Source organism: Schistocerca gregaria, chromosome 3 (genome assembly GCF_023897955.1).
Source record: "Schistocerca gregaria isolate iqSchGreg1 chromosome 3, iqSchGreg1.2, whole genome shotgun sequence".
In the NCBI taxonomy this organism is placed as follows: Eukaryota; Metazoa; Arthropoda; class Insecta; order Orthoptera; family Acrididae; genus Schistocerca; species Schistocerca gregaria.
Window position 1 is genome coordinate 386,604,514 of NC_064922.1, and position 20,037 is coordinate 386,624,550.

At 39.1% G+C, this 20,037-nt stretch overlaps 2 protein-coding genes across 3 annotated transcripts in view; one reads left to right on the plus strand and one right to left on the minus strand.

Moving 5' to 3' along the window:
- Window positions 1-999: 999 nt before the first annotated feature.
- LOC126354986 (mediator of RNA polymerase II transcription subunit 10) lies at window positions 1,000-7,933 on the minus strand. Its single transcript, XM_050005080.1, has 3 exons — window positions 7,778-7,933; window positions 7,560-7,643; window positions 1,000-1,612 (listed from the first exon to the last, which is right to left on the minus strand). Exons 1-3 carry the CDS (start codon window positions 7,897-7,899, stop codon window positions 1,411-1,413), a joined length of 408 nt encoding a protein of 135 aa, XP_049861037.1. The 5' UTR covers window positions 7,900-7,933; the 3' UTR covers window positions 1,000-1,410.
- A 187-nt stretch (window positions 7,934-8,120) lies between these two features.
- Window positions 8,121-20,037, plus strand: part of LOC126354989 (epimerase family protein SDR39U1) — a 44,311-nt gene continuing 32,394 nt past the window's right edge. The window contains exons 1-2 of one of the 2 annotated variants that reach the window (XM_050005089.1): window positions 8,121-8,226; window positions 9,561-9,667. In XM_050005089.1, the coding sequence (XP_049861046.1) occupies window positions 8,205-8,226; window positions 9,561-9,667 (129 nt within the window). In that variant the 5' untranslated portion in view covers window positions 8,121-8,204. Of the gene's footprint in view, window positions 8,227-8,301; window positions 9,057-9,560; window positions 9,668-20,037 lie in introns of those variants that run through there. The other variant, XM_050005088.1, reaches the window with a different exon arrangement.

The window sequence follows — 20,037 nt, forward strand, 5'->3', positions numbered from 1 at the left end:
CAGAAAAGTGATATAATAAGCATTATAAATGTCTGAATTCTTACTGGCACAAAAAAAAAAATCTTCAAAATATGCCATTACTCCTCAAATAGCCAAAACATCCAAATGTGCATGCAGTGCATGTTTGTAGGTAAATGCAGGCTTTCCACAGCTATCAGTGGCTTAAAAAGTCTTTGATTATTTGTCCAATACCACACACACATCTGACAAGGAGTAAACAAAATTTTAGTTAAAGCCTAAATAATTTCTTATGGGCATCATCTTCTATTCCAAAATATGTTCATGCTTATTAAATTCACACCAGTGTGCTATTTACTAAACAGTAAATAGCATGTGGCCATACTTACATAAGTGACTCTACAGTGAGTAGCCGCATCATTCCCATAAATATCGTGCAAATGGTCTATGGAAAATGTACCTAACTAAATCTTCCATTAAATCACCTTCTTCTAGATTTCAGACCAATGAACACCATTCACATATTGATTGAAAGAGAATGTAATGATATATCAGTCTGCTTCCCTGGTCAATATGTTTGTGTGGTTTTCCCATATTAAATCAGTCAGGACAGATACTCATGGCTATCTGAAGGCTGTGACTGATTTCAGAAGTTGATTGCCATCCAACCAGTCAATCAATATGGCATCAGTCTGTATTACATTGCACTTATTTACACTTGGGGGAAGGGGGTAGAACTAGCAGTCTTTTAATCAAGACCTGATTGTCTAAAAGAAACAAAGCATGAATTCAAGTCTCAATGCCTCACTTTTTCAGTTTACTTTAACAATGAAAACTGCCTCAATATCTCATTCTACTTTCTATGCAGTGGTAGAATATGCAGTCCTCCACACATCATACACTTCCATGATGTAAATACCATAAATTGTATTTCAAAACAAGTATATGAGCATTTTGTTATTCACCTTCATATTTTAAATTGTATTTCAAAACAAGCACATGGCCACTTTGTTGTTTGCCTTCAGATTATCCCACTCAAAACATAACAAAATAAATTTAATGTTTTTTTCCAAATAAAAGCAATTATTTTAACATAACAAGGCACTGTATTCGCAATGGCAGACACTTGTCTAATTTACACTTCTGTGCATATTCCAGTTATAAGACTGGAAGTTGTCTGGAAGATCTCTTATATAATACTTTACCACTTGCCAAATGAAATGATACATCTCAATTTTGAACCAATAAACCAAACAATCTATCCAGGTCAATTATTGAATTCATGAGTACAATTAAAGAATCATTATAAAAAAGATTCAAAAGAAACTGATCCTTTTCTGTTACACATTATACATATATATTTCAACACAAAACAGTCAAATAACATTTCACTCACAATCATAAATTTACTGTCACTTTCACAGGTGTCACATGCACACGAGTTTTACAAATCTAAGGTAGAGGTCTTTCATCTCCCCGAATGGCTCGATATTTAGCCAGTTCATTTGGGAATGCATTACTCAGTTCTAAAAGTAAATGTGCTTTGAATTTGCGGTAAGCATCAATTTTTCCTTTCACTTGTTCATTCTTGGCTAGTGCCTTTTCTATACAGTCCTTGGTATACAGCTGTGGATTTCTGCCTTGATCAATATAACTGCAACATAAAAATGGAATATATCAAAGTTTAAGAAAAAAAGCTACAAAGCAAAATTCTGCAATATTATACAAGAGAGTCATTATTAGGCTGTAAACACCGAATCACTGTTGTTAGCATGAATACGGAGATTAAATTTATTTCAAAATCCAACATCATCTTAAATATAACTATTACATTGACATTTTAAAATGTTTTCTTGATGGTGATTGGATTAAAGTATAAACCAAATTGCTTCTCCTCTATGGCAAAGGCTGGCAATGTATCAGTTTCACACAGTTTTTGGTAACATAGGAAATGTGAAGTGGTGTATTTTGAGACTGAAGCCAATACAAAGGCTTACCAACAATGATTCTCCCCAAGCACTATTTGCGAGTGGAACACGGTTGGAGGTCTCAGTTAGTGGCACAAAAGGTACACTTCGCCACACAACATTAGGTGGCTTGCAGAGTATGATGTAAATGAAGATGAAATTTAAACCACTTTATGTTCTTCATAGGTTATTTCTGCCCCTGTAACTAAAACCTCCCCCACTCCGCGCTCGTGCGTGCACGCACACACACATCCTCCTCATATATACTGAAGGTTGTGACATTGGTCTGTTTTGCCAGATAGTTGGTGTGAAGATGAAGGCTGATAATTAGGTTATGAGTTGGTGAAGCCAACATATGTGATAACATGACAAGAAGCGCAGCTATATTTGGAGATGATTGGTAATGATAACAGGTACATAATGACTTGTATCATGAGCAGATAGTAAGTAAATGCGCTTTGAACTTACTGCAAGCATCACTTTTTCCTTTCACTTGTTCACTCTTGCCTAGTGTCTCTAAGCAATCACCACCTATATTATCCCCTTCCTGAGAATGGTGTAGCCTTTAAATAAAGGTTTGTTAGAAGGTTTTAAATGTATGTCTTGTACAATAGGCACAACAGCCTACTGTGTGTTTAAAGTTTTGCTGCTACCAAATGTGTCCTTAAATCATCCCAATTTCATTGTGGTATAGGAACCATCAACTGAAGAGGAAATTTTAGATCAGGACAACTTGAAATTTAGTCAACATATATTTCCGGCCTGATTGCCTCTGTTTGCCAGGAGACTATTATAGCAGATTTCCTACAACTGAAGAGGGCATGGTGCAGTTCTTTTGCCTGTTTCCCTCAACCAATAACATAACATGCTTTTGTATGTCTCTCTGTGCCAATGCCTCAGTATTGTAGCATTATATAGACGACCACTGTTTTCACCTGCAGACGTACACGCTTTGCAGTTGAAACCTGGTAACAGCCCTGTCAGCTGTGATGTATTTTCTATCGCTGATTCTACAGCAGATACTAAATTCTATGCCTGGATACATAAAATTCTTCTGGTCACTTTGACTGAACTGAACAATTTCTTGAACAATCTTTTGTTCTAAAAACACCAGGCAATTCCTGCTCCAAGCAGTGTAATTACGTGTTAAATTTACACTGAAATGTGAGACTGAACACACTGACCACACTTCACTTTATGGGCGACTTTTTCAGATTTTCCATACATTGCTTCACCATTATACTCTGCTGCCTCGTTATCGTATCTTTGACACATATAGCAACACACTGGATTGCGTACATAAGGACTGACCTTCAGTCAAATAAACCCAGCCTTTTGTGCTCTTCATGGTTAGATGAATTTAATGTTGGGATGAAAGTGGTAGTCTTCTGCAGCTCACTTGTTCACTCTCCATGTTTCTAACTTATGTCATGCTTTCCATTTCCCATTCATTTTGCAAATCAGCAACATGTGTGTTACCTCTGCAACTTACAATGCCCTTGAATTCTGTTTTTCTATTTTTTAAATGCACAGACAAAAATTTTTCAAGTGAATTGGTTTGGTTGTTAGTACGCCGAAGCAGTTCCAAACAAGTGTGTTCTACTGCGAAGTCATTTGAAAGATTTTGCTGTTCAAACAATACTTTCCGAAGTTTTGTTGACGTGGCAGGAGTAACTTTCTCGAAAGACCCTTCTCCTCTATCACAACAAAGACATTCTGGACTGTTGTGCACTATTACAAAGAACAAGATTAGATTTTGCTAATACAAATTCAGGGTGTGTTGGTGATCTCTAAAGTGCACCCATACCAACGAGTGGTTGGTTTTTGTGTTTGTTAGGATTCACATATGTTCCCACAAACAACTGGAGATCTATGTAATGAAGTCTGGCAGATCACTCCTTCCCTCAGTAAGCATTATACACGTGATGTGTGGCAGGTTCCCCCAATGACCTTTTTGCCTAACCATCCATCCATTGTCATACAACAAATCTTGAGTTTCTTTTAATGGAGCCTTGTAATATCCTTGGAAATCGGGGCCTTAACTAGTACCTCCGCTCTCCAAAACATGCAACTTTCCACCATAACACTCCTCATTTGTCACTGAAGCACATCCACAAAGTTTTTAGCAATAGAAAACCGGTGACACAAGCCAACCCACAGCTCAGGAACCTGGGGTTCCCTATGTTCACACCCAGGCATCACCGGCTGAGCCCTGGGAGAGCAGAAGTTACACTAGCAGCATGCAAAGAGAAACGGAACTGCTGCACTGAGGGATCCATGTTTCTCAATGAGATATTCACAAAAGAGTTGTAGATCCCTGGGGGAGGAGCTCATCTCATTCGAACCATCATATTTGATCAGACTCACCACCAATAAATAAGAGGAAATAATGGGACTATAGTTTGGTGTAACCAATGAGAGGTGAGAAAAGAGGTATTGTATTTCTAGCACTGAAGATGATTCGAATGAAGGTGGTTGTGACAGTGCATAGACCGAGATCTAGAATTGGAAAGACAGTGATAATTTGGTTGTGAGCTGACAAAACCATCAAAATCAGATAGGACGCAAATTTCACTGAAGAGTTCATATAGATATCGAGGAAAATACAATCATCACAAATCAGTATGTCACACACCTGTATACATTCTTATTTTGGCTACATTTTAGATACCGTACCTTTATTTATTTGGTTTAACACACACACACACACACACACACACACACACACACACACACACACACACACACACACATTCTGGGTAACTCATCACTCAGGAAGTACATATTTCACAAAAGCCAGCAGTACGGAAGTGTCTGATCCCGCCCATCTGCTTTGACCCATGACATCACAAATATGGTGGAAACGACCATAAACCACGATTCCAATATGGCGCATATAAGGTCAGTACGTACACATTATGAGGATGAAAATACATCGAAAAACAAACACACACACCTTCCACAAAAAGCCTAATGACACTAATGGGACAAGCGCGGGAAATGGAGTGTTTTCGGGCGGGGGCAAACTAAATATAAACAAATTTAGACACCCATCCCCATACAAAACCACACAAAACATGAAAAAAACCGACATTAAAAAATCTCCCCAAATACCACTAAACACAATATCATCTGGAATCGGGACACTTCCCTTGACCTATATAGCTCAACAGCAGCTCCTGATCCCATAAATTAGGATCAAACACTTCCCTTGGCCTATATAGCTCAAAAACATCTCCTGGTACCAATATCAACATACACAGCAACACATTGGGATCAAACACTTGACCTGTGCACTGTTAATTTTATCCGTCATATCCATTCCCCAACAAAAACAAAAATCGATTAATTTTACTAAAATTACCACACAATGTACAGCGAACAACACTAAATTAACCTTGACACAAAATCGTTAACTCACTGAAACGAATTCCACTACAAACACAGCCGACACGCAAACAATTCTGGATAGTGAACAAAAGCAAACTGTGCCCATTACACCACACAAACGAAAACCCTGAACATACCACCAGAGAGCACAACAAACCACAACACGACGACATCTACAAACACGCCACACTCACAAACCAAACTCTGCGCCGTCATGACATCACACACAAAAACACCCTTACGTCATGGGTCAAAGCCGACATGTGGGGTCGGACGCTTCTGTCAACCCAGACTAAAACGTGCTGTTCACCCACAATTTAGTTGTGTAGGTTCCTCTTCGAGCTGTTACGCATTTTAACAGTACCATCACTATATATTTATATTCACTAATAAAATATGTCACAAATAATCCATCACAATTTCATAAGAACAATGGTGTCCATACCTACAATACTAGAAGAAATAATGACCATTATTTCCCATTATTAAATCTGTTGGGTAGCTCCGAAAGGTGTTCAATAGGCAGCACCAAAAGTTTTTAATCATTTTCCCAATACCATAAAATGTCCAAAAGGTTGAAAAGCAAGTTTTAAAGGTAACCCAAAAACATAAAGAAACAATCTCTATTTCTCAAGTGCAGTTGCCTGACAAGGACTGAAATTTTTTCATTAGTGTTCACAATAATAATATCCTTGTTCCACTTCAAATCAATAATAAAATCATTCAAATGATTTATGGAACATGTAACTAACTAAACTGTTGGGAAATCCATGCCAATTGGAAGTAACTCCAAAAGAGTACGGATTCTGCGGTTGTGTGTGTGTGTGTGTGTGTGTGTGTGTGTGTGGAGGGGAGAGGGAAGGATGAAGGCAGGCATACATGGGCACGAGAGCCTTACTCCACATGTCGAAGAGGCTCTTCCAGCAGCCATGTCACTGTCTGGCCTCCAAAGTCGTACTTGGATCCTCCCATTGGGTCAATGGCAGAGAAAATGAAGAGAAGACCACCCTTGCTCACAGAATTTTTCAATGAAGTTTGCAATCTGCAGCATTGTACCCAGAACTGGTTGGGGCCAATGATTTTTGAGTGAAAAAGCTACGTTATAACTTCTTACACTTATGTCATAGAGCTGAAAACTGTAGGGATCCCCTAAAGGGATCAAAGGTGCACTACACAGCAGAAGCTGTAGGCAAGGTATGACTATGTAAGTTGAGTATCTATCCAGTACAGATAATGCTATAGGAGATCATTGGATACTAGAGCAAAATTCAAAGAAATGCCTCCGCCCGGTGAGACTATTGAATTCCTTGTTATCAACAAGCCCCAGACATTGGTACACTACTATAAAACAATAGGCTTGATACAAAACTAAGTGCAGAAATCCTGAAATTGACAACAGTGGTATTTTTTTTTTCCTTTCTTAGTACATTTAAATGTATATTGAAAGAACGGGCTAATGGAGATGGAGGACATGTATTTACCACTTTTCTTACATGGAACCCTGAAAGCCATAGATCAAGACAATCGACTTGACTTCAAAAGAGAACTGACTTGGTAATAGAAACAGCTTTCCTGGACAAAATAAGATCATAAGAGGTACCAAATGAAATCAACAACAGGATTAAGGTTTTGTTGGTGTGAAGTACAATTTCTTGGATGAAGAGTCACCTACAGATGTAGCAGCATGCCCGAGTAAAAGTACGATGGGGCCCTCACTGATTATACATACACACAGTCATGTATGTTCATGTTGTCTACTAATAACATGACAGGTAATATTAACAGTAACCTCAGATTTTTTGGAGATGGCGCAGCCATCATAACACAGTATTATCTGCAAAGAGTTTCACAAATATCCAGTCAGACCTTGGTAAGATTTCAGAGTGGTGCAAACATTGGCAACTTGGTTTGATGTACAGAAATGTAAAATTATGGACTACAATATGTTTACAGTGGACTGTGGCTCTTACGTTGCATGCAGGTAATAGTACTGTTAAGCGATTGCCACAAAATTTGTAACTCAGTTGCACTCGACAATTACATTACAAGTTTCACCAATGGTCATAAACTATGTGTATGGATGTATGTCAACACATCGGAAAAACTGAATACAATAAGGTGATGTTTTGCTGATTTATAGAGGACACTAAGTCTGTATATAGAGTAGTATAAGTCAGTTCAATACAAACCTACTGTTACAACAGTACATTCGTTATATTTGGGTTAAAATGAAGCATTACTTACTCAAACACTTCTAGAGGAACATGAACATCTTGCACCTGTCCCTTCAGTTTGTCAATTTCTTGCAAGCCGTGCACGAGTGTCTGACTGTAAGATGATAATGAAAACGTAATAAACAGTGAGATATATTGCGAAAACTGTACCTACGAGACAACTATACAATGAAGTTTTACTTATCACAATGCACCATATATATTTTCACGAAGTTTTATACCACCTACATTTTTTGGTTCAACACATTTTGTCCTTGAGGTTGAAAATCACCAACAATAATCCTTATCTGCCTAACATTTTCGATAAACATTTCCAGCTGCGTCTCTAAGTTTTCCAGTGACGCCGCCATGATTGTTTAAGTCTACAATCTACATCAAAACACAAAGATAAAATACTCACATAAGATAAGTTTCTTTATTTCTTTGGATGCCAAAATATAAGAATACATAGTGTTGGAAGTGGAATAAGAAATGAGAAAGCAACAATGTAAATAAAAATCATAATAAGAAAATAGCAAAGTGGAGAAGGATATTGACAAAAAGACAGGAGAAAGAAATGGCTAGCGTACTTGCCCAGTGGGGTTAATAAGCATATCTGTATCCTGAAACTCAGTGTTCTTATGTTATTTGACCTGTGCACGCGAAATATACGAAGATGTCGAGAAACGTTGTGATAGGTACGATGACCATGGCACTAAAAAATCTGAATAATTCTCAAAATAAAAAGATATCATCCCTTTCCCACAGACAGATCTTTAGTCCTTATTTTTGTCGTATTAATGTAAAAAAGTGCTTATTCGTGGTCACGTAACGGAAGGAAGATAGCTATGGAATTGTGCCAGCGGCTATGTCCCTGTCATATATTTAGAAAGTTTGAGATGAAAATGCAAAGTCGCGCTCTTAGTTTCCGGAGTCACCATTGCAGATGGAATGAACATAAGCCTTTTCTCCGCTAGCATAATCCGCCTTTCGTGTGAATAACAGAAAACTGATCGTACGATTTGTTTATAGTACTGTAAGAACGAGCGTCCTTCGTCCAACTTCTGTTAAAACAATTTTATCGCGTACAGTGTCATTACTTGATGATGACAACTTGTACTCACCCTTTTGTCGTTATCCAGAATTTAATTTCACTTCCGGAGAAATGCCGTAAACAATACAAAGAATGTAGACAACATCGCCTAGAAACAAATCTGTGTGTCTAATTAAGTCATATGTTCTACTTCTGCCACACTTCTCATCACACCCAGGATCATATTGAAAGCTAAATCTATATACTCACACTACTTGACTTAACACATTTAACTTTACTCATACAATCATTAGTGTTCATCCTCAGAGCCACTATCTGGATACATGACTACAATGGAACAAAGTAGGTGCAGAAGTGTTCTTGAGGCCCATATGAAAGAACCATAGTCAACGTATCACAATCATTCGTGAACAAAGTGGCAGGCCTGTCAGTGCTAATAATTTATGCATTCTTTGGTGCTATGCCAAGTATTAGGTATTGGCATATTTTTCAACTCGTTCTTAAGTAAACCTATTATTTTATATTTTTATTTCTGCAGGCAATGTATTAAAGTTATAGGCCTATCGACATCACTAAATACATTTCTTGAACTTGAAATTGTGAAGAATTTACTCACCTAAAGTAGTATGTTTTTTGTGTGGGCAGCACTTATAATATATTTTATTGAAGTATGCTCTATCTTTCATTACACAGAGACAACTGTGACAGTTTGCCTACTGTCACCATATTTAATTTTTACATGTATGCATGTTCTGTATTCAGTATTATCTTCCCACTTATTTAAAATGTGATAAAGACAACATGGCACTGTTTTCATACATTTTTATTTTATATATAGCAATGACTTTTCTAAATATAAATCTGTACATAACATTTAACAAAATTAATGTAAGAGCTTATTGTTACTTCTGAGAATAGTGTAAGAGAGGTGTCATTTGCATGTTCCCCTTTCTCACGTTTCTAATTTATGTTTCTCAGGTGGAGGATCAGGATTTGTTGGCTCAGCACTAACGTCCTTGCTTCGAGCTAAAGGTTACTCTGTTACTATAATATCACGAATGCCAGGCCCACAGCGAATGTCATGGGTATGTAGGCAGTATAATTTAAAATTAGTTCTTATTTGTGCCCAAATGTCAAAAAAGTTCAGGATTTGTAGTGAAAACTTCCAAAACTGTTGCTGTGCCATATGAAACGAAAAATAAATACAGAAGATTACTAGTAAAATCATGAGAAAGGCCATTTCACAGTTAGCCAGTTACAACCTGATGACCTAAGTGTGCACTCCATACTACTTACTGATGAATTTGCTGCATAACTGTGTGCCAGGCTTTGAACGCCATATTCACAGTCATGAGTGATTATCAAGAAGTATTAATCTGCTGTTTCCTTCCAGCTATAATCACCAAGCAAGGTGGTGCAGTGGCGAGCACACTGGATGTGCATTCAGGTAGAGGAGGTTCAAATTCCCATCTAGACATCCAGGTTTTCCTTTATTTCACTAATTGCTCCAGGCAAATGTCAGAATTATTCCTTTGAAAAGAACTCAACCAGTTTGCTTCCCCATCCTTTTGCAATCCAAATTTTTGCTCCATCTGTAATGGCCTCACTGTCAACAAAACATTAAACTCTGTTCTTCCTTCCCTTCTTTTCCAGCTATAATCAGACATTGTCCAACTACCTTGCTCCGCTGAACATTCCAATACCAGATGTTGGCTCTGAGCTGCGATGTGTAATGGCATGTGATGTCATGTAAGCACAAGAAGGATATAACAGAATACTGACAATAACTGTTTTGTGTCTATATTTTTTGATTTGTAGGTTTGACAAATGTCTTTGACGTAACCCAAGCTCTGCATTAGGTTGAAAGTTGACTGTGTAGTTGTGAGTTTGCAAAGTCAGTGTATATGATGTCATGAGAAAAACTAAGTCTTATTATGGTGCATATTGGATTTTGATGAGTCATTCATATCCACCACTTTGATGACATTGTTGGTCCAATACAGACAGTATCAGAGGCTTTAAATAACCCATTCTTCAGCCCATAGTATGTCATTCATTCTTCAGAGGGCTACACAATTTGGCCCAGGAAGCAATGCAGCACATAAAATATCTGTTATAAGTAGGTTACATTGCCATAAATTTTGACACGTCTGAAGCTTCTGAAATTAACTTATTTGACAAACTAAAAATGATTAATGACCATGACTTCTTCCTAAAATTTCTGCATTCCATAGACAGAAGTCCACCAATAAATCTTTAAAGTGTGCCTCACACACTGAGTCAAAGCTTGAGTTTGGCATTATCTCTCTCATATGACAATGAACTGCACAGGATGGCCTCTGTGGAATTTGGAAGAGTAAGAAAGAGGTACTTGTAGTGAAGCATTGAATGAATCCATAAAGTATGCTCAAATGATAGAAAACTGTTTGTGAAATGCAAAGCTGCAGATGTGAATCTTGTTAGGTATTCAGTTCCAATCCACCAGGAAGGATTAGTCACCTACAGTGTGTGGAACCATGCAGCACAGACACTTAGTTCTGGCTTTCCTATCATTTCATTTATTGATTCTGTAGCTTCAAAAGTAGGAATGTCTAGAAGGAAATGTACTACCTAAGGGGGGAAATCTTAAGTCCAAGACCTAAATCATACAGACAACCCAGCGAGGTCAGCAGCAGTCTGACAGTAAAGTCCATAAGATGGACGCTAAGCTTAGAAAACAGGAAGTTAGGAGGGCAAAGATGGCCTAATTGCTGTGTAGCATTATTGGGATGCGAGTACCACGACTGGTACAGAATTTTTTTGGTGTTTATTATGGGATAAATAGTATTTTTAACCCAAATGCAGAGCTCAGTGATGGCACCTGTGATTTAGGCTCTTTGGAGAAGGCTTTAGTAAAGAACTTTACTGAAAATATGGAGTTGTCAGGTTCTGTAGATGCTGCGATGGGATACCTCAGACCAGACATTTCAAGTAACTTCCATAATATGAATTTGACTCTAACTACCCCAGCAGAAATAATGTCCATCGTAAAATCTTTAAAATCAAAAACATCTAGTGGGTATGATGAAATATCAACAAAGTTAATAAAGAATGTGATTCTGAGTTGAGTAACATATTAAGCTCTGTGTAACCAGTCGTTTATCACTGGAATATTTCCTGAATGGTTGAAATATGTGAAGTTAAGCCAGCATTTTCAAAAATTTTAGAAAAAGTAATGTACAGGCAGCTTCTCAACCATCTGACCACAAATAACATATTATCAACAACACAGTTTGGATTTCTGAAGGGTTTTGATATCGAGAAGGCTATTTACACCTACCATGAAAATGTACTTAATTCAAGTTACAAGCAGCAGATATTTTCTGTGATTTGTCAAAGGCATTCGATTGTGTGAACCACAACTTCCTTTTAAATAAATTAGAATTCTCTGATGTCATTGGCAGTGCTGCAAAATGTTTCAAGTCGTACCTTGCTAACAGGAAACAAAGGATGTCAGTGCAAGGGACTAGTGAATTAAATGGTTTAAAGCCAACTCACTAACATTTAACTTCGAAAAGACTCACTATATGCAATTCAGAACTTGTAAGAGGTTTCCACCCAGTATATGCACAAAGTATGAAGAAGAGCAGATAGAGTAAGTTGACAGTCTTAAATTCCTTGGATTACCACTTGATAATAAATTTAGTTGGGAGGAGCACACCACAGAACTGCAGAAACGCCTTAACAAATCTATATTTGCAGTTCGAGTGTTAGCAGACACAGGTGACATAAAAATGAAAAAGCTTGCATACTTTGCCTACTTTCATTCCATAATGTCATATTGTATAATATTTTGGGGTAACTCTTCAAGTCAAACAAAAGTTTTCAGAGTCCAAAAGCGTGTAATACATATTATTTGTGGTGTAAATTGACGGACGTCCTGTAGAAACCTCTTCAAAGAACTGGGTATACTAACTACTGCCTCCCAGTATATTTACTCCTTAATGAAATTTGTCCTAAATAATATACCTCTTTTCCAACAAACAGCTCAGTTCATATAAACAATACCAGGAACAAAAATAATCTGCACAACGACTTAAAAGCCCTTAGTTTAGTTCAAAAAGGGGTCCACTGCTCAGGAACACTCATCTTCAATAATTTGCCAGCAAACATAAAAAATTTAGTTACAAATAAAGATCAGTTTAAAAGGATCCTGAAAGACTTACTTGTGACCAACTCCTTCTACTCCATTGATGAATTTTTTAATAGAAACAAATGATGTACTGCGTATATTCATACTATTAGTATTGTTATTTCAGCTTTTTTTTTTTTTTTTTTAAAAAAAAGACATGTTCCACATCCACTCTATGGAGTGAAAAACTAATCTAATCTAATCCACTGTTTAAGAAGGGAGATAAAGAAATAGCATCAAATTTCTGTCCAAATTCACTTGTGCCAGCATTCTCGAAAATTTTAGAAAAGTTGATGTACAGTCGGCTTTATAACCATCTTACCACAAATAACAGACTCAACACATACAGTGAAAATGTACCTAATTCATTAGACAAAAAATTGCAGGAAACTGGTATATTTTGTGATCTGTCAAAGGCATTTGACTGTGTAAAGCACAATATCATTGTAAGTCAATGAGAATATTACGGTGTAACAGGAAATGCTGCAAAATAGTTCAAATCTTATATCTTTCTCAGGAAACAAAGGGTATTATTAGGATAGAAACGTATTAAGCTATCAGACATCATCCAACTGGGAACTAATTACATGTGGGGTCCCACAAGGCTCCGTCTTAGGGCCTGGCCCTTATTCTTTTTTTGTATATATCAGTGACCTTCCATCAGTAACATTACCAGATGCCAAGTTTGTTTTGTTTGATGATGATACAAACATTGCAATAAATAGCAAATCAAGCATAGTCTCAGAATATAAATATATTTGTGGACATTAATCACTGGTTCCTGGCCAATTCTTTGTCACTAAACTTTGAAAAAACACACAACATGCAGTTCAAAACTTGTAAGAGTTGTTCCACAAGTATATGCCTTACATATTATGACAAGCAGAGAGAAGAAGTGGGATTACAGCTTTGTAATAAATTCAGCTGGGAGGAACACACCACAGAACTGCTGAAGCGTCTAAACAAATCTCTATTTGCAATGCGAATTCTGTCAGACATAGGGGATATAGAAATCGAAAAGCTGGCATACTATGCTTACTTTCACTCCATAATATCATATGGAGTTATTTTTTGGAGTAATTCATCAAGCCAAGCTAAAGTTATCCGGGCACAAAAATGTGCAATAAGAGTTATATGTGGTGTGAACTCAATATATTTATTCCTTAACGAAATTTTTCATTAAAAATATATCACTTTTTCAAACCAACAGCTTAGTTCATGGAATCAGTACTAGAAATAAGGATAGTCTTCACAAGGATTTAAAGTCACTTACTCTTGTACAAAAAGGTGTGCGTTATTCAGGAACACACATTTTCAATAACTTGCCAGCAGCCATAAAAAGCATAACAACCAATGAAATTCAAAATTCAGTGCATTAATGTGATCTTAGTAAATGAGTGTTATAAAATGATCCTTTCATACTGTGTTCACTTAAAAAAAAAAAAAAAAAAAAGACGATTATTCCCCTTCCCCTTGGGACCTGACATGTTCTACATCCGGAAGGACCCCCTCACTACGGATCAATTGGAGTGAAGGTAAATCTAATCTAATCTAATCTAAAGACAATAATGTAATAATACTAAGATGTTCAGGCAACAATTAAGACCACTGCCTCAATTGTATGATTGAGCATGGCTTCAAGCTCCTTGCAGAGGTTGTTTCTGACACTAGTGTGAAGATCTTGTCACCCTCTGAATTAGGTGTTCTCTGCAATATCTAAATGCAGAGCTTGGTGCATTACTGAGGGGAGAATTGCATTCATACATGGGTCATTGATTTGATGCATCACCCTTACTCAGTTGCATCATACAAAATGTGGTGTGTAACTGAATGATTCAAAAAGGAGCTACTTGCATGGCTAATTAATAGGAAAGTACAGTTTGCAGGTAAAAAAACCTGCATCTTCAGTGAAACTGGTTATATAAGAGCACCTGCTAATAAGAAAGATGAGCTTCTAATATTTGTACAGTAAAATGAAATTGCAAGTGAAATGTCAACAGCTTTGTTGTATGAAAAATCACAAAACTAAAACAGATACATCTTGTTGGATACAACCTTACAGTTTACTACTGAAGGACCAAAAGGAGAAAGTGTGGTATAAAAATTTTTATTGTAAGTTGCAACCCACAGAGTTTATGAGTACTGTGTTAAACAGCTCTTTGAATGCTATATCATAATAACAGACCAGGTAACACAAAACTTATAGTACTGACAGTTTACAGACCACCAGGAGGAAGAATCTTAAGTTTCTGTAAAGCAGTTAGAAACAGTTTTAATAAGGAAGCTCCCCAACAAATTAAAACTGTTTGCTGGAATGGGACTCAAACCTTTGCCTATTGTGGGCAAATGCTTATAGAGACTTAACTCTTTTCTTTTACACCGATTTACCACCAGATAGCACTTATCAAGGACAGAGTTATCTGTTTGTGACTCAACTATGTAGAATCATTTATATGTAACCTCGATAAGCAATTGTTTATCAGACAATGATGACTCAGTGTTAACAAGGAAATATACTGACCAGTTGGATGCAGATTACAGCTAGAAGAAACATATTGTATTATTAGAACATAAACATTGAAATGCTCACATTTTAGAGAGAAATTATGGGAAGAATGGTGGGAAGCTATTTACAAAGCAGACAGTCCTTTAGAACTTTCTTTCAGTACTTTGAATCTAATTTTCCCTTAAAACAAACAAAGGTCAATTTAAATGAAAGCAGGTACCAGAGATAGATAATTTCAGGAATTAAAATATCTTGTGATAGAAGAGAGCTTAACCTAATTCAGAAGATAAGTTGTACTCAAGGGCTGAAACTCCAATAACATAAATATGGTAAAAATCCTCCAATCTATTATAAAAAGTAAAAACCATCCAAAGCACAGCAAAAAAAATTTAAAACATTACTAAAAAAATGAACAAATAAAAATAGTGATACAAATTAAATTGGATTCTCAGGAAATAACTATAGCAGAAATGACACATTTAAATCATTGACTTCCCAGTTCAGTGAGTACCTTCTCACAGTGTCAACAGACTGCCTAAATACACCTGCTGATAAAGGAAAAAATGTAGATGCATTAGATTCATTTTAGCAGATACTGTGTGTACTACTAACAGACATTAATTTAAAATTCTTTAGGCTAAAAAAGAAATAAAGAATGTAGATCACACAGATTGTGATGCAGACATTCAAAACAAGGATGTTATGTCAAGCAGCATGGCCTTCTGTTGGGAGGTCAACTTTTCCCCTTGGCAATAGTGGGCAATAATTTGGTAGAGAGGTGGTTGGTGGTCATGCTCACATAAAATATTGAGCGAAAATTACAACAGAGTCTGTGTTTGATGTGGCCACTTTGGTGGGAGCTGAGTAGGATAGATCTTATTGGGCCTTCGTTACTTCCAATGAACACCCCTCCTCCCTCCTCTCCCGGGCTGGCCAATGTGGCCGAGCGGTTCTAGGCACCTCAGTCTGGAACCGCGTGACCGCTGCGGTCACAGGTTTGAATCCTGCCTCGGACATGGATGTGTGTGATGTCCTTAGGTTAGTTAGGTGTAAGTAGTTCTAAGTTCCAGGGGACTGATGACCACAGATGTTAAGTCCCATAGTGCTCAGAGCCATTTTGAACCTCCTCTCCCTGGCCAACTCCTCCTTGCAGTTAAATCCCAATTTACTAACCTCTTCCATCTGCCACATCCCCTGAAATTTCCTCTCACCATCCCACAAAGCCCAAAATAGGTGTAAACTCTCCACTAAGAACCTCCATTCCATTGAAGTTTCAGTCCTTTCCAAACATCTCACTTCAGTCCCACACCCAAATTCACTCACAACTGACTGGTCAAAGAGCTGTACTCCTTCACTCAACCCCTACAGTGGAAACACTGTTTTGTCACCAACAGCTCTGACCAGAACTGACTAAAATCCAACCTTTCCATTTCATAACTCCACCTAACTACGAATCTCCAATACTCCCACCTGACCATTTCTGGTACCTTCTAAAAATTCCGTATCTTACACCTGGCTTCACCTTCTTCTCCTAGCTCCTTTTCCAAAATCGAATGAAATGGCACAGCAGTAAGATACTGGACTCACATTCATAAGGTGGTTTAAATCCCTGTCCAGTCATGCAGATTTATGTTTTCCATAGTTCCCCATAGTGGATTGGTTCTTTTGCAAAGAATGCAGCCAGTTTCCTTTCTCCATTCAAACTTGCACTCTGTCTTTAACAACCTCATTGCTGATGAGATTTTAGACCCTAATCTTCTTACCTTTCTTTTCAAAAACACAAACCTCTCAGCGGAGGAAGCAATGGCTATTCACAACCATAAAACACACCGTGATTTGATCATTCTCCACCACTGTCTTGGTGAACTGCAGTGATTACCTGACTGCCACAATCTTCTCATTCTAGAAGTCCAGAATAGCCTTCAGTGCCTCCTCAGATAACTATGTCCTCCCCAGAACTTCTCCCCAGCATCCATCTCCCTCCTTATTCCAACTCCCCCTCCCCCAGTAGACATCTGTGTGGTAACTGCCTTACAACAAAATAACATGTACATATTCCATAAAAACAATATTAGCTCCATTAAGTGCATTGTGGACGGTAGGTAGATATTATGAAGTGGTAGCATCAGTATGTTCGAAGATAAGCAAACACAGTTTGTCAGTAGTTATGAGTTTTATTTTCTAAGAAATCAGTAGTATCAGTGCCACACCTACCTGCTGTAGCTCAGACCCTTGGTTTGCTCTTGTCTCCAATGTCTTGATACCTCCACTTTGATAGCTTTCGTCCCCTCCACACCAGAAACATTCTACTGTGCAGGCTTGTCACCTGTGGATGGTACATCTGCAGTGGCAAGCAATTCCTTGCCCAGCGTGCTGAAAGTTTTACTGGGGCCTTCGTAGACAAGTACCATATGGACAATATAACTTGACACTTTTCAGAGAGATGCTGGAAACATAAGCTCACAGTCACTGTCTAGTACACAAACTACTATAGAGAGTGGTGTGAGGAGAGCAGAGGTGCAGGGGGAACTAGCCCTGCTGCCTCCTCACAGGACTAGCACAATGCTGGAATCAACACTGCATTTGCAGTATGCCCTGCAATTCTATACTACTAAGACACATTTTATTGTTTCATTGCCAGCATTAGCAACTGACAGAAAAAAATGTGCAGTGGCCTGGAGTGATCTGAATTACAACTATTCCTCTGCTCCCAGTAAAGTGCCAACTTATATTGTACATATGGTACTACCCTCCAAATCTAGCCCACAAGCAGGTTGTCTATGACATATCCACACATGCCACTAATTTATGCCTCCCATCATTACACAATATCACTTCAGGATGGAAGAACTTATCCACGTCCTCTGCCAGGACTGGGTCTAGCTTTTGTTTTGGCCTGAAATGAGGACCATTTTTCTCAGACTCCTTGTCAGATCTCCCAAAGTGTACTCCATTGCACAACATTCTGGTCCATTCTTATGCCACATCTGCTCTGAACCCCTTGCCACAAGTTTTCATATCCCTGGTCCAAGAACTGTTCTTTGCACCTCCATAGCACATTCAATTCCTAGCACACTGGACTTGCATTCGGGAGGACAACGGTCCAAACTTGCATTCGGCCATCCTGATTTAGATATTCTGTGATTTAAACTCACTGTCTGGTCCTCTCCCCCAAAATCAACCAGTTCAGTTCTTTCACATTGTGTACATAGCTTATCTGAGGCAAGGCTGATTGTGCTGTAACTTCTGCACAGCATTTTATGTAGTCGCAATCAGCAACTAGCTGACCACCTGAGCAAAATGCTACCACTTAACAGTTGCTAGAATACTTCAAATGTACAGTGAGTGGTTATGTTCACTCCTTCCATTTCTTATAAATTACAATGAATATACACTCCTGGAAATTGAAATAAGAACACCGTGAATTCATTGTCCCAGAAAGGGGAAACTTTATTGACACATTCCTGGGGTCAGATACATCACATGATCACACTGACAGAACCACAGCCACATAGACACAGGCAACAGAGCATGCACAATGTCGGCACTAGTACAGTGTATATCCACCTTTCGCAGCAATGCAGGCTGCTATTCTCCCATGGAGACGATCGTAGAGATGCTGGATGTAGTCCTGTGGAACGGCTTGCCATGCCATTTCCACCTGGCGCCTCAGTTGGACCAGCGTTCGTGCTGGACGTGCAGACCGCGTGAGACGACGCTTCATCCAGTCCCAAACATGCTCAATGGGGGACAGATCCGGAGATCTTGCTGGCCAGGGTAGTTGACTTACACCTTCTAGAGCACGTTGGGTGGCACGGGATACATGCGGACGTGCATTGTCCTGTTGGAACAGCAAGTTCCCTTGCCGGTCTAGGAATGGTAGAACGATGGGTTCGATGATGGTTTGGATGTACCGTGCACTATTCAGTGTCCCCTCGACGATCAGCAGAGGTGTACGGCCAGTGTAGGAGATCGCTCCCCACACCATGATGCCGGGTGTTGGCCCTGTGTGCCTCGGTCGTATGCACTCCTGATTGTGGCGCTCACCTGCACGGCGCCAAACACGCATACGACCATCATTGGCACCAAGGCAGAAGCGACTCTCATCGCTGGAGACGACACGTCTCCATTCGTCCCTCCATTCACGCCTGTCGCGACACCACTGGAGGCGGGCTGCACGATGTTGGGGCGTGAGCGGAAGAAGGCCTAACGGTGTGCGGGACCATAGCCCAGCTTCATGGAGACGGTTGCGAATGGTCCTCGCCGATACCTCAGGAGCAACAGTGTCCCTAATTTGCTGGGAAGTGGCGGTGCGGTCCCCTACGGCACTGCGTAGGATCCTACGGTCTTGGCGTGCATCCGTGCGTCGCTGCGGTCCGGTCCCAGGTCGACGGGCACGTGCACCTTCCGCTGACCACTGGCGACAACATCGATGTACTGTGGAGACCTCACGCCCCACGTGTTGAGCAATTCGGCGTTACGTCCACCCGGCCTCCCGCATGCCCACTATACGCCCTCGCTCAAAGTCCGTCAACTGCACATACGGTTCACGTCCACGCTGTCGCGGCATGCTACCAGTGTTAAAGACTGCGATGGAGCTCCATATGCCACGGCAAACTGGCTGACACTGACGGCGGCGGTGCACAAATGCTGCGCAGCTAGCACCATTCGACGGCCAACACCGCGGCTCCTGGTGTGTCCGCTGTGCTGTGCGTGTGATCATTGCTTGTACAGCCCTCTCGCAGTGTCCGGAGCAAGTATGGTGGGTCTGACACACC

Excerpts from the sequence above, each read along its gene's own strand:
- LOC126354986 (XM_050005080.1), bottom strand. The coding sequence starts at position 7,899 with ATGGCGGCGTCACTGGAAAACTTAGAGACGCAGCTGGAAATGTTTATC. Across the intron at positions 7,644-7,777 it reads AATGTGTTGAACCAAAAAAT|TCAGACACTCGTGCACGGCT; the intron begins GTAGGTGGTATA and ends ATCATCTTACAG. Across the intron at positions 1,613-7,559 it reads GTTCCTCTAGAAGTGTTTGA|TTATATTGATCAAGGCAGAA; the intron begins GTAAGTAATGCT and ends TTTATGTTGCAG.